At 42.1% G+C, this 15,373-nt stretch overlaps 1 protein-coding gene across 4 annotated transcripts in view; it reads right to left on the bottom strand.

Annotated features, from left to right (window-relative positions):
- DPP8 (dipeptidyl peptidase 8) overlaps positions 1-15,373 on the bottom strand; it is a 58,838-nt gene that overhangs the window by 31,824 nt on the left and 11,641 nt on the right. For all 4 annotated transcript variants that reach the window (XM_058665668.1, XM_004577974.4, XM_058665666.1 and 1 more), the window contains exons 4-5: positions 6,178-6,351; positions 5,365-5,533 (exon numbers count right to left, since the gene is read on the bottom strand). In XM_058665668.1, coding sequence (XP_058521651.1) covers positions 5,365-5,533; positions 6,178-6,351 — 343 coding nt within the window. The remainder of the gene's footprint in view (positions 1-5,364; positions 5,534-6,177; positions 6,352-15,373) is intronic.

Here is a 15,373-nt window from a genome sequence, read left to right as displayed (position 1 = left end):
ACATAGAAGATCTGGATTGAGTTCTGAGCTCCTGTTTTCAACCTGACCCAGTTCTGTCTGTTGTAATTTTGGGAAATAAACTAGAAACGGAAGATATCTTTCTGCTGTTCAAATAAACATATTGTCATTTGCAAGCTTTCATAAGATTTTTAAAACAGCTTTGTAACTGACAGAATTTAAGTGAACCATTTATTTTTCAAAAGTTCATATATTGTTGGACAACATCTCATCAAGGCACACATTCCCAATATGTAAGAATGTTTCTACACACTTCTTTCTAGCCAGTGCTCACTGCTGCCCTAGAAGCAGTCACTGATCGGATTTCTGATCAATTTCATATAAGTGATCAATATCATATAAGTGAAACCATACAGTATATTTACTAAGTATTTGGCTTCCTTTTGAGATCCATCCATGTTGTTGTATGTAATTCATTCCTGTTATATTAAGTAGCATTCCATTTGTACCACAATTGTTTTTTAAAATTCAATTTAAAATTTATTTTTATTTACAGAGACAGAGATCTTCATCTCATGGTTTATCCCACAAATGCCTGTAGCAGCCAGAGTGAGGCCAGACTGAGGAGAAAGCCAAAACTCCACTTAGGTTTCCCACAGGGACTGCAGGAATCCAACTACTTGAGCCACCATCACCTGCTTCCCCTCAGGGTGTGCTCTAGTGGGAAGCTGGACTAGCAATAAGAGGGATTCAGATTCAGGCACTCTGATACAGGCTGCACATTCTCCAAGAGGCTTTCCAACCACTGTAACAAATACCTGTCCCTCATTTATATCAGTTATCATTATTATTTTTAAAGATTTATTTATATGAAAGTCAGAATTACAGAGAAAGAGGAAGAGATAGAGACACATGCCTGTAATGTTGGCATCCCGTACAGGGACTGGCTGAAGTCTAGGCTGCTCCATTTCTGATCTAGTCTTTGCTAATGTGCCTGGGAAAGCAGTGGAAGACGGCCCGAGTTCTTGGGCCTCTGCACCCAGGTAGGAGATCTGGAAGAAGCTCCTGGTTCCTGGCTTTGGCCTGGCCGAGCCCCAGCCTTTGCAGCCATTTGGGGAGTAAACTGGTAGATGGATGGAAGATCTCTCCATCTCTCTCTAACTCTGTCTTTCAAATAAATGAGAAAGAGAGAAAGACAGAAAAAGAGAAGAGAAGAGAAGAGAAGAGAAGAGAAGAGAAGAGAAGAGAAGAGAAGAGAAGAGAAAAGAGAAGAGGCAGAAAGAAAGAAAGAAAGAAAGAGAGAGAGAAATCTATCCACTGCTTCATTCTCCAAATAGTCCTAATGTCAGGAGCCTGGAACTCCATTTATGTCTCCCCCGTGGCTGTCAGGAGCACAAGCACTAGGGCTATCTGCTTTTCCAGGTGCATCAGCAGGGAGCTAGATTGGAAGTGGAGAGGCAGGACTTGAGCAGGAAGACATCAGGGATGTTGCTGTCACAAGTGGCACAACCTCTGTGTTACAGCATCAGCTCTTTGTAAATGGACATTTGGATTGCTTTCAGTATTTGGTTACTAGGAATAAAGATGAACATTTTGTATAAGAATTTTTACAGACATATTTTCATTTCTCTTGAGTAAACACTTGGAAGCTAAAAGGCTAGGTAGTATAAGAAACTGACAATTTCCCAGTTCCTAACTTTGGTCTAGCCCAGCTCCAGCTGTCACAGGCAACTATAAAGTGAATCAACAGATGGAAACTGTCTTTCAAATAATAGAAACAAATAAAATATTAATAAAGAACTTCCAAACAATTCCCTAAGCACTGTATTTACCTTTTTTATTAAAAAAAAAGACTTATTTTTATTTGAAACACAGATTTTAGAGAGGAAAGAGAGAGAGAAGGTCTTCCACCTGCACTCCCCAAATGGCCACCAAGGCCAGAGCTGAGCTGATATGAATCTGAGATCCAGGAGCTTCTTTCCAGTCTCCTGCTTGGGTATAAGGTCCCTAGGATCTGGGCCATTATCTGTTGCATTCCCAGGTCATACAGTTGGATCAGAAGTGGAGCAGCTGGGACACGAACTGATGCTCATATGGGATGCTGGTGCCACAGGGTAGAGGATTATTTTGCTGTGCCACTGTACAGCCCCTTGCTTCATACTGCAAACAGCAATATATTAAAGTTGTTCTCCAACACCTGCTATTCTCAATCACCCTTACTAATTTCGTGGGTGTGTAGTAATATCTTGTAGAGGTTTTAACTTTATAAACAAGTTTTAATTTAGTATTTTGCTTATCTATATTTGCCGACATGGATATGCAATGTCAATCACTAAACCCTTACTGCATAATTTTGAGTCCAGAAGTATTTGGAATGCAGAATTTTGTGGACTTTCCATACAACAAACATCTACTACATATTAGGTAACATTTTCAACAAGGTAGCCAAATACTCCGTAAACAAATACACTGATACTTGCTTCAGCAAGTTTAGTAACAGGCAAACTAAGTGGGATTAAGATTATAAATAACCTCAGGTCAGTTCAGGTCAGGGTTAGCTACCAAACAAGTTTTAGCACTAATTTAGTGAAAACCAGGCTTAGTTTTCAGAGCTTTTTGAGTTTTGGGATTAATGATAGAGCCAAGATTCACATTAATTTTTGTTAGAACTTTCAATTACTCCAGTATTAATCCCCACACTAACATGTATTTTGTAGTCCTTTATAATAGGATAGAATCTATTTGTATTTCTATCACTTATTACAGAACTTAGTTATTAAGAACTATTTTTTTTAATGAATGAATAATAACATTTTGTCCTCACAGTAACTCACCTGAGTAGAGGCTGATATTTAATTTTTCTGGAATTTCTCTATCATGTGAGGCAGCAATAAACACCTGTACATGCTGTCAAAACTCATTTTTTAATGTGAACTTTTGCTTGGAAACTTCATATTGTGAGTAAATAGAGTAAGCTGATGATGAGTATTTCCTAGGTATCTGTCCAGCTAAACAAATACTTACATGGTATTTATTTTAGGCACTAAACACTTCACAACTATTAACTCATTAAAGTCTTATAAATAACCCTAGCTGGGTGTGCTATTAATTAGCATGTTTATAGAAACACAAATTAAGAGACACACGAAACAACTTGCTCAAGGCCAAAGAGTTAATAAATGGTAGACATGGGAGTTCAATTCACATAGTCTGCTTTTATATGACTCTGTATTCTCTATCTTTATTCCTAACCACCATATGAATTCTGAAAATAATAAATGTACAATATGTGTACATTCACGGGAAAGAACAGCAAAAACACAATTACATCCTGCAGGGTTCCAATGTTTTCTACTCTAAATTCAGCCAGTGGTTAAAAATTCTATGTAGAAAATTTTACAGAAAAAAAAAAGACTTAAAAGCTTCCTTAATTCAGACAAGTTATGTCATAGTCTTGCAATTTCAGCTCAAGGACAGTAATTGGCACATATGAGTGCTCAGTGTTTACTGAAAGCATGAGAAAACTAGGATTTCCAATACAGATTAACCACCAACCTAACCTTGCTGGTGGCTATTCTTGTTTCCTGACTTCAAATAGAGATTTCTTAAACACAAAAACCTGTACTTATGTTTTTAAGATTTATTCATTGGAGCCAGTCCATGTCCTGGTGGCTGAACTCTGGGCACTGCAGGTACTTGGCGAGTTAACCAGGGGATGGAAGATCTTTCTCTTTGTCTCTCCTTCTCTCTGTAAATATGTCTTTCCAGTAAAAGTAAATAAATCTTAAAAGACTGCAAAGCGATAAAATGGCAGGGGGCCATGAATGTGCATGCCTGTTGTAGTACTTCACTCGTGGTCAGTTTTGCTTTCTGGAACTTTCTGGAATCCTTCTTGCCCATATATTTTCGATATGAAGTTAGCTGAATCCAGGAATGCAGAACCTGCAGATATGAATGGTAAACTCTACTGCCACAGGGCTAGGCGCACTGGGACACAATTTCTGCTGGCTAATTTAACAGAACAGATAGATTGTCTTGGTCCTCTTCCTGCTAACATAAACTGTTCAGGAGAAGGCGTCCACAACACTGATTATCCTCATAATGGAAAGTATATGTTAAAGTAATTTAAATTTAACAAAGTTTTAGTTAGCAAAGTTTTCTGAACTGCTTTGGCACATAGTGGCCAGGTTTTCAAAAATTTTTATAGGAGTTATTATCTCTTCTATGTTTTTGGATTTGGGATTTTACTTTTTTAGTATATTTCTTAGCTAGTTGGAGAAAAACTCCACAGCAGATTCTGTGTAACTTTGTTTTCCTATTTAGAGCCTATCTGTTAAAATCCTTAAAGAATATTGGTAATTAATTGTAACTAGTGATTACAGAAGGGATGATAATTAGAGAAGATAATCAATAAGTGAGCTTTGCATCAGATTAACCAAAGCTGCAAGTTGAATAAATGAATTTTCAGAGTTAGCACCCTTCATTGGGAAGCTTAATCTTAAACACTGTTTCACATGTTGAAAGAAAAAGCAAAACACCTTTCTCATATTTCACTTCTAATCTTTACAAAACATTCATATTTCTCTTCTTGAGTAGCACTGAGTCTTATTATCACCACTTACATGAAAATTAAATATTTCTACAATACACATAGTTCTACAATGTTGTGTTTTTCTTATTATAACAATTGCTAAATAGGCTCTCCAAAACAGGAAGATAAAATTTCACACAGTTTCTTACAGTGTAATTGGTTCTTCTGGTTTGCTTCCCCAAAGCAAGACTATTGTTTTAAAAATGAAAGTTCTATTTAATTAAAAAAAATTATTTATATGAAAGGCAAAATGACAGAGAAAGAGGAAATGACAGCAGAGTGTGTGCGAGAGACGTCTATCTACTTGTTCGCTCCTCAAATGCCTGCAGCAGTTGAGGACAGACAGGCTGAAGCCAAGTGCCAGGAACTCAGGTACCTGCACTACCTTCTGCTGCCTCTTCAGGTGTATTAACACAAAGTTGGACTGGAAGCAGAGGAGCTAGGACCGAAACAGCACTCCAATATGGAATTCAGGGATCATAAGTGGTGGCTTTACCTGCCCTCTAAAATCTAATTTTAATGAAAACATACTGGGCAGAATTCTGGCAACCTTATTAGGCAAAAGGAACATAAAGTGAGTCATGCCAAAAAGGCTAGTGCTGTACTGTCTCCAATCAACAACAGGACAGGGCAGCAAGACACAGATGGTATACATCAGTTATCCTCTGTGCTTTTCCCTATTTTTTTAAATTTTAAAGACTTAAATTTAAAGTGTCACCATCATCCAGTATGCTTCAATTTCAAAGGACAGGCAGAAACAAGCTGAATTGTAAAAATGCTTTCAACAAACACAGAACGCAAGAACTACATCTTACCGTTGTGCACATAGGTAAGCCTTCTTTCTTCTCTGGTTACAATGTTAGATACCCAAATATCATTGCTATGTATAAAAGCAATCCAATCTGGGTCAGCAGGGCATAATTTGGGATCCATTCGTATGTTGGGACAACTAGTTTCCACTAAATTGGGCCGTAAAGGTTGTTGCTAGAAAAGTAACCATATTAAAACAGCGTCAGGCTTATACAGATGCACTGCTTGTTAGCAAACTCACTTACATAGACTTGTTTTTTACTATCAAAGAGAAAGCTAAGGGTTATAGGAAATGAAACAGACAACAGAATAGCACTTAATAAACACTGCTGTTTAACAGAGCAATTATTCATTAATTATTAATTGAATATTACATTACTTAAATTTATCAATATAGTTAATAAAAATGTAATGGGAACCAGCATCATCACAATTCTATCATAAGAATAGTTCCAATAACACATAAAGAATCACACAGAATAAAACCAAACACACATCATTTATAAACACAAACTAGTTTTCAAGGAAACTAAAATGAACAGCAACTTCCAAAATCTTCCTCAATTCTCACACAGAAAATGGAACTGATGCTCTTCTTAAATACTAAGTGCTTTTAACATTTCAAAGTTGTATTTTAACACCCCTGGAAAAATTAACTCTTAAAAAATCAACAACATATATTTTCTTTTCATTGCTACTCTTTTTTTCAGTGGCTACACTGAAGTGTCTGGTGTTTGTTGTTGTTAATCTTGCTGAACTGGGTGGAAATAACTTTCAGAATGCCCAAATAGATTGAACAAGCAGTAATTCCAACTTACAGTAAATCCCTGTGGCCCTCCGTCTTTCACATGATAAATTCCACTACCAGCTTGAAACAGAAAGGTTCCACTTCCTTGGTGATAGTCATAAGAAGCAATTCCAACTGTCCCGATGCGTTTTCTTTCTCTTAATAATTCTTCTTCTCGAGAATACATTCCGTAGTCCAATGTTGCCTAAAACCAAAGTAAAAGTAACCTACTCCATTCATGAAAATGTGCCTTTTTTTCTTCTTCAAGATTTTTTTTTTTTTATTGGAAAGGCAGATATGGAGAGAGGAGGAGACATGGAGAGGAAGATCTTCTGTCTGATGGTTCACTCCCCAAGCGGCCGCAATGGCCAGAGCTGAGCCGATCCGAAGCCAGGAGCCAGGAACCTCCTCCAGCTCTCCCACTTGGGTGCAGGGTCCCAAGGCTTTGGGCCATCCTCAACTGCCCTCCTAGGCCACAAGCAGGGAGCTGTATGGGAAGTGAGGCCTCTGGGATTAGAACCGGCGTCCATATGGGATCCTGGATGTGCAAGGCGAGGACTTTAAACACTATGCTATCATGCCGGGCCTGTGCCTTTTATTTTCAACACTGAAACACTCACATCTCCAGACTTATTAACTCTACAGTTTGAGTGACACCAAATTTTCCAGCAACTTCAGGAAGATTAATTTCAAGAAGTCTACTGAAATATTTCCTGGTTCAAGTTCTTTAAATGATTATTATCAGTTCTGCAGAGTTAAGAGCATCTTTGAAATCAAATGGTTTAAGCCCAGGTTTTGCTTCTTCACTGGACATCTGAAGTTGGATAATTGATTTTCTTTATTTGAAAGGCAAATTGGGAGAGAGAGAAGAAGTGTGTCGGGGGGAGGATAAAAGGGGAAGGGGAGAGAATGAGAGGGGGAAAGAAGAGGAAGAAATGAGGGGAGAGGGAATAAGAAGGGCTGTGAAAGGGGAGAGAGAAGAGGGAGGTGGAGGGAGAGAGGGAGGGAGAGGGAGGGAAAGGAGGAGAGAGAGATGGGGAGAGAGGAAGAAGAAAAAAAGAAGAGAGAGAGGAGAGAGAGGGGGAAAGAAAGAAAAGATGGGGGAAGAGAGGGAGAAAAGAAGACAGACACAGAGCTAGAGACAGATATTCCATCCACTGGCTCATCCCTGAAATGGCCAAAATGGCCAGGGCTGGGCCAGCAGGAAGCTTTACCACCCTCTCCCTTGCCGGTACAAGGGCCCAAGCACTTGGTCAGCTGCTGCTTTCCTAAGCACATTAGCAGGGAGCTGGATTGCAAGCAGAGCATCTGGGACCCCAACTGGTGCCCTTGGCATTCTTATGGGATGCTGGCATTGCAGGACATGACTTAATCTAGTACATCTAGTACACCACAATACAGGCCCCAGTTCAATTTTTCCAAAGGCGATTTCCTCATTTTTAGAATGGTAATAAATTATGTCAGGCTTGTGAAGATTAATTTATATGTGAATATGTAAAGTGTTGAGCTCAACGACCGGCACAGAGTATGTCAGCTATTACTAGTGCCTTTTCACTGCGGCTTCCCAACTCTTCTGCTGACTCACTAGTCAGCCTGGTCACATCAATGATGGAGAACCCAATGTGTGATTTTCTGTTCCACTGGCTCTTACCTATTCTGACCTCCTTCTCTTCCCCCTTAAAAGGCTGCTTTACTTTCTAGCCATTCAATTTTTATTTATACCCCCAAATCTTAGCTCAAATTGAACACCTGCCAGCAAAGTTTCCTGATCCATTCTGGCACGCAGTGGTCTCTTCTTTCCAATTTCAGGATATGTGCTGCCGAGGCAGGCACTAGTGGTCTCTTCTTTAAAAGCGTTTTTTGTTTGTTTGTTAATATTACCATTTTACTTGAAAGGCAAAAAGACAGAGAGACAGAGATCTTCCATCCACTTGTTTACCCCCAAATGCCCCAAAACCTGTGGGGCTGGGCCAGACTGAATGTAGTAGGAGCCTGGAACTCAATCTGGGTGTCCTATGTGGGTGGCAGGGACCTAATCACTTGGGCATCACCTTTCACTTTCCAGCTGGATCAAAAGCCAAATAGGGGGCCCGGTGGCGTGGCCTAGTGGCTAAAGTCCTCGCCTTGAAGGCCCCGGATCCTATATGGGCGCCGGTTCTAATCCCGGCAGCTTCACTTCCCATCCAGCTCCCTGCTTGTGGCCTGGGAAAGCAGTCGAGGACGGCCCAATGCATTGGGACCCTGCACCCGCGTGGGAGACCCGGAGGAGGTTCCTGGTTCCCGGCATCGGATCGGCGCAGCACCGGCCCGTTGCGGCTCACTTGGGGAGTGAATCATCAGACGGAAGATCTTCCTCTCTGTCTCTCCTCCTCTGTGTATATCTGGCTGTAATAAAATGAATAAATCTTTAAAAAAAAAAAAGCCAAATAGGGACTCACCCAGGCACTGTGATTTGGTATACTGCAGTCCCAAGCAGCTTCTTTAATTGTTGCACCACAATGCGTGTTCCCTCTGCCTGTACTGGGTGTATTTAAAAAGCTTTCCAGCATTATCTACCTACCTACCTACTTTTCTGAGAGGCAGAAAGACACAGAGATAAACAGACATAGAGACTGTAGTCTGCTCCCCAGATGCTTACAATGGGCTGGTGCCTGGCCAGGGCCACAGCCAGGAGCCACAGACCCAGTCTAGGTCTCCTGCAAGAGTGGAGGGAACTCATTTCTTTGAGGTGTGATCTGCATGGGCAGGACCCTGGAGCCAGGATCAGGACTGGAACTTGGGTGCTCTGACACTAGGGGCAGGCACTCTTAACTGCTTGGCTCAAGACCTCTCCCCATGGCAATTACTGCTTTTTCATTTTTTAGTGTATTTCCTAAAAACAAAACAAAACAAAACACTTCAGCCTGGCTCAATCCCAGCTGTTGTGGACGTCTGGGGAATGAACCAGCAGAGGAACATGGACTGCTCTTCCGCTAAAACTCCTCTGTTATTTTGCTTTTCAAGTAGATGAAAATAAGCACTAGTGCCGCGGCATAGTAGACTAAGGTTCCACTGAGAGCATCTCATATCGGTTTTGGTGGGAGTCTCAGACGCTCCACTTCTGATCCAGCTCACTGCTTACAACCTGGGAAAGCAACTGAGGATGGCTCAAATCCATGGGATCCGATACTCATGTGGGAGCCCTAGAGGAAAGCTCCCAGCCCCTGGCTCTGGACCAGTTCAGCTGCAGTTGTTGTGGTCTTTTGGGAAGTGAACCAGTGGATAAAATATTTCTTAATCTCTCTCTACTTCTTTGTAAGTATGCTTTAAAAAAAAAAAAAAAAAAAAAACAAATAAGATACATCTTTTTTTTTTTTTAAAGATTTTATTTTTATTACAAAGTCAGATATACTGAGAGGAGGAGAGACAGAGAGGAAGTGGAGCTGCCGGGATTAGAACCAGCGGCCATATGGGATCAAGGCGAGGACCTTAGCCACTAGGCCACGCTGCCAAGCCCAAGATACATCTTAAAAAAGAGAGAGGGGGGGCCTGGTGTGATAGCGTAGTGGCTAAAGTCCTCCGCTTGCATGTGGCAGAATCACATATGGGTGCCGGTTCTAATCCCGGCAGCCCCACTTCCCATCCAGCCTCCTGCTTGTAGCCTGGGAAAGCAGTCGAGGATGACCCAAAGACTTGAGACCCTTCACCTGTGTGGGAGACCTGGAAGAGGCTCCAGAATTCGTATCAGCTCAGCCCTGGCCTTTGCGGTCACTTGGGGAGTGAAATCAGATGGAAGATCTTTCTCTGTCTCTTCTTCTCTGTATATCTGACTTTCCAGCAAAAATAAATAAATCTTAAAAAAAAAAATGATACATTCTGGGCCCAGCACAGTAGCCTAGTGGCTAAAGTCCTTGTCTTACATGTGCTGGGATCCCATATGGGTGCTGGTTTGTACCTTGGATGCTCCACTTCCCTTCCAGCTCCTTGTCTGTGGCCTGGGAAAGCAGTTGAGGATGGCCCAAAGCCTTGGGACCTGGCACCTGCATGGGAGACCCAGAAGAAGCTCCTGGTTCCTGGATTTGGATGGGCTCAGCTCCAGCTGTTGTAGCCACTTGGGAGTGAACCAGTGGGTAGAAGAGCTTTTTCTCTGTTTCTCCTTTTTTCCATAAATCTGCCTTTCCAATTAAAAAACAATCTTTGAAACAAAAACGATACATTCCATTTATCTGAAAGGCAGAGTTACAGAGTAACAGAGGGAGAAAAGACAGAATAAAATCTTTCAACTTCTGGTTCATTCTTAAAAATTGTACCAACAGCTAAAGTTTAGTCAGAATGAACCAGGAGTCAGACCTTGCTCTGGGTCTCCCACATGGTTGCAGGAGTCCAGGCACTTTAGCCCTTCCACTCTTTTTCCCAGGCCATTAACAGGGAGTTGGATTACAAGTCCATCAGCTGGGACTTGAAGTGGTGCCCATATGGAATATTGGTGTTACAGGTAGCGGCTTTATTCACTACACCACAACACCGGCTCTAGCTTGTTCCTAATACAGGTCATCCTGGGAGACGGCAGGTAAATGCTCAAGTAGCTGAATTCCTACCAGTCATGTGGGAGACTAGATTATGTTTCTGGCTCTTGGCTTCAGCACTGGCTTATCTCCAACCACTGACAGCATTTGGGACTTACACTAGTGCATGAGAGCACAACTCTCTCTGCTTCTCCAAAAAAATAAAGAAAAAAAAAAGTTTTACATTGTGTGTCATTCTGGACTTAGAGCCATAACCCAGTGGCTAAATCCTTGCTTTGCAAGCATCAGGATCCCATATCAGTGCTGGCTTGTGTCCCAGATGCTCTTCTTTCCATCCAACTCCCTGCTTGTGGTCTGGGAAAGCAGTAGAGGACGGTCCAAGCCCTTGAGACCCTGCTCCTATGAGGAAGACCTGAAAGAGGCTCCTGGCTTTGGATTGGCTAGGCTCCAGCCACTGAGGCAACTTGGGGAATGAACCAGCAGATGGATGATTTTTCTCTCTGTCTCTCCTTTTCCAAGAAAAATAAATCATAAATAAATAAACAAATAAATAATTGTGAGTCATTCTGAGTAGCACGATGAAGCATGTTTTCCCAAGAATCATTCCTTTGTCTAGTGCATATGCTGCTCATTAGTCACACAGGACCACCTCAACTACCAGATCAACTGTAGTGAATATCACAGATTTGGGTTCAAGTTACCCTTATTTTACTTAATGTCCCAAAAAAGGGTGTCAGAACTCAAAAATATGCCAAAGAGAAGCTCCAAAATACTTCCTTTAACTGAAAAAAGTGGGAGTTCTCAACTTAAGGTAAACAAAACAAATAAACAGGTAGACAGATATATAAAATCATATGTTAAGGTTGATAATGTTAATGCTTCCAATGTCTTACTATGCCTAAAATATAAATTAAAGTTCATCATCAGCATGTATGAATAGGAAACAAACAGGATGCACAGATCTGGTACCATCCGTGGTTTTTAGGTATTCACCAGAAATGTTGGAATGCATTCCCCAAACTAAGGGAAGACCATCCAACCTGTGTATGATAAGCTTCAACACAATAAGTTAGCAAATTCACTGGACAGGTACTTGTACTAATTTTGATCTTTTTATTTGCTGTAAGTATCTCTCAACACTGTTTCCACTGAAGCCAAGAGCAATGCTAAATAGATGACTGTTGGAAGGTGTCCCTTTATATTTTCTCTGTCACCAGGCTTGGTTACTATTTAACATGTTTCAATGCTTTTCACATAGGATCTAAGAGATTTTACAGCTTAGAAATTAACTTTCAAAAGAGAACTCATATTTTAACTTTATGATCATAAGACTGAGCTGAAAAATGACAAGTTTCAAAAATGCTGAAAGATAATAAGGTGAGAACAAAATTAGCCTTATTATATAGTATAAAGTTAAGACATGATAAACAGAATGAATATGGTACAAAATAGAACTCTAAGTACAGACATTAGTAAGAAAAATATGGCATTTTTACAATCAGTGACAACTCATTTAAATTTTAAATCAGTTGGAATCACCGTAGAAAGCCATATGCAGAAAGAAAAAATTGGATCCACTTCTCTTGTATCCCAAATGGATCAAAGACTGAACTGTTTAAAAAGAAAACAACTCCCATTTTCAGCTGAGATGGAGTGAACGAAACCAGATTTACCTGAAACAACTGAGAAAATACACAAAATGTGAAATAAAGCTTTTAAGACCTACACTTCAAACCAAGGGCAGTGATCCCTGAGAATGGGAAGTGAGGTGAGCCTTCCAACACTCAGCTAACTCCCCTGAGAGCTGTTAGCGGTACAAGGAGAGGGAAAGCAGGAAATCAAAAGAGACAGATCACATCAATCAGAAAATATTTTGAGATGCAAGATACCAAAAATGGCACTATAAACCAAAACTTAAAGGATGCAGTGAAAACAGTGATCAGTTGAAAAGTCTCAACTATAAATACTTAAGTTAAAACAGATATCTCAGTTGGGACCAGGGGCAGACCAAGCCGGGCAGTGCTACAACTCCTGTTGGCCTGCACGTGAACTGGGTTACAGGGAGAGCCAGGCTGGGCAAACCAACTGTATTCACTCAGGCATGCATGAGACAGAGTAAGGGCAGGTTAGTCTGGCTTGCCATAGCATCAGCTGGCAAGTGATAGGACTAAGGGCAAATCCTGCCAAGCTAGACTGCAGAACCACCTAAGGAGTGCAAGATCCAGGACAGGGAGTGGGCCCAGTAGGGAAATGGTGGGCAACTGTGATGTATTGCAATTCTCAGTGCAGAGCATGAAAACCAGGGCTGGAGGAGGGCCTGGCTAGATAGGCGGTGGCACCCACTGGTATGAATGAGGGCTGGAGGGCGGAGTCCAGTTGAGTTGAGTTAGGCTGCAACGACCCATGATGTATACGAGAGCTGAATGGAATGTGGGACAGAGCACACCAGTCCGCTGCACATGCTGGCAGGCACAAGAACCAGGGCTGGGGGTGGCTAGTGGGGGTTATTGGGGATCACTCTGACTGGGATGCAGCTCCTGCTGTTGTACGTGAGTGCCAAGTGTGTGGTGGGCAGGAATGGGCTGAGCTGTAGCACTCATTGATTTGCAAGAGAGGAGGCTGGAGTTAGATCTGACCTAGCACTTACAACCATCAGTCCATGTGTTGGCTGATGTGAATGACAGAATGAGCTGGACCCCGTACTGGCAGGCACACACAAAAGTCAGCTCTGGGATCACCTCAGATGAGATTTCTTTGAGGGTCACCCCAACTGAATTGCAAGACTCAGAACTCCAACCATGGGGAGAGTGGCAGGACCTGTGATCTGCAGTGGAGTGCATGTGTTTCAACAAGGCCTTCTCAGTTACTGAAGATGGTGTGGTGGACAGTATACCCAGATGCACTTGGAGGATCTTGCAGTCCATTGGAGCCTGCAGAGAACATCTGGTACCACAGCAGTGGAAGGAGGGCAGAACAAATTGGTCAACTACCCCAGAGAAGCTGGACAACAAATTTCTGTGCGAATGGTGACTCTAAGGTAGACTATGTGAGCCAACACACCTTGGGAGGATTTCCTCATCCTTGGATCTGCGAGATCAACAGCATGTCAAAACCAACTATCAAAACCAATTGAACAGAACCCTCAGAACATGCTCCACATGGGGAGCCCTGGGATGACATCGGTGGCTGTTCCCCATCCACCGGTACTGAGGTGCTTAGGAGACTGCGTGTGGCTTCTCCCCTGATCTCCCACCCTTCTCCCAGATACAGGGAGAAAAAGAAAATGTGGAGGGCCTGGTGTTGTGGCTTAGTAGCTAAAGTCCTTGCTTTGCATGTGCCAGGATCCCATATGGACGCTTGTTCTAATCCCGGTAGCTCCATCTCCCATCCAGCTCCCTGCTTGTGGCCTGGGAAAGCAGTCAAGGACAGTCCAAAGCCTTGGGGCCCTGCATCCGCATGGGAGATCTCGAAGAAGCTCCTGACTCCTGGTTTTGAAATGACTAAGCTCCAGCCATTGCAGGCACTTGGGGAGTGAATCAGTGGACAGAAGATCTTCCTGTCTCTCCTCCTCTCTGTATATCTGACTTTCCAATAAAAATAAAATAAAATCTTCAAAAAACATTATTAAAACTTGGGCTGGTGCTGTTATACAGCAAGTAAAGCCACCACCTACGTCACCAGCAACCTGTATGAGGTTAGGTCTGAGTCCCAGTTGTTCCATTTCCAATCGAGTTCCTTAACATGTCTGAGAAAATGGAAGAAGGTCCACCTGCTGGGGCCCCTGTACACACTGGAAACCCAGATGAAGAAAGATCAACAAAACTGACAATTTTGCTGGAGTAATAGAAACCAACTTTGTGCACAAGTGTTTAAATGACAAAAATAAAAAAATAGAAGAGGGATTAAGGCCCATAATCCTTATAGCAAAAGGAAGGATTAAAAAGGAACATTATGAACAAACTGTATACTAACAAACAAGACACCCAAAATGAAAAGGACGAGTTCCTAGATACACAAACTGACTGAAGAAGAAACTAAAACTAATCTATCTCAATCTAGCTTTATGGCTTAGGAGGTTAAGCCACTACCTGAGACATGAGCATTCCATATCAGAGTATCGGGGCTGCCCCTTCCAATCCAGGTCCTGGGAGGGCAGCTTTTGATTTGCCTATAAAAATATACTATCTTTGGGCCCGGCGGCATGGCCTAGTGGCTAAAGTCCTCGCCTTGAAAGCCCCAGGATCCCATATGGGCACCGGTTCTAATCCCGGCAGCTCCACTTCCCATCCAGCTCCCTGCTTGTGGCCTGGGAAAGCAGTTGAGGACGGCCCAAGGCTTTGGGACCCTGCACCCGCGTGGGAGACCCGGAATAGGTTCCAGGTTCCTGGCTTCGGATCGGCGCAGTACCGGCCGTTGCGGCTCACTTGGGGAGTGAAACAACGGATGGAAGATCTTCCTCTCTGTCTCTCCTCCTCTCTGTATATCCGGCTTTCTAATAACAATAAAATCTTAAAAAAAAAAAAATATATATATATATATATATGTATATATATATATATACTGCCTTTGTGCCAAATAATGAAAAACTGATTCTAATAAGATTCAAATGGAATTAAAACGGGCACAGAGGTGCTGGTGCTGTGACTCAACAGGCTAATCCTCCACTTTCAAGTGTCAGCATTCCAAATGGTTGCTGGTTCGTGTTTTGGCTGCTTCACTTCT

Source organism: Ochotona princeps, chromosome 6, assembly GCF_030435755.1.
Source record: "Ochotona princeps isolate mOchPri1 chromosome 6, mOchPri1.hap1, whole genome shotgun sequence".
Lineage (NCBI taxonomy): Eukaryota > Metazoa > Chordata > Mammalia > Lagomorpha > Ochotonidae > Ochotona > Ochotona princeps.
The sequence above is the reverse complement of the archived record's forward strand: the minus strand, read 5'-3'. Positions and strand labels throughout refer to the sequence as shown.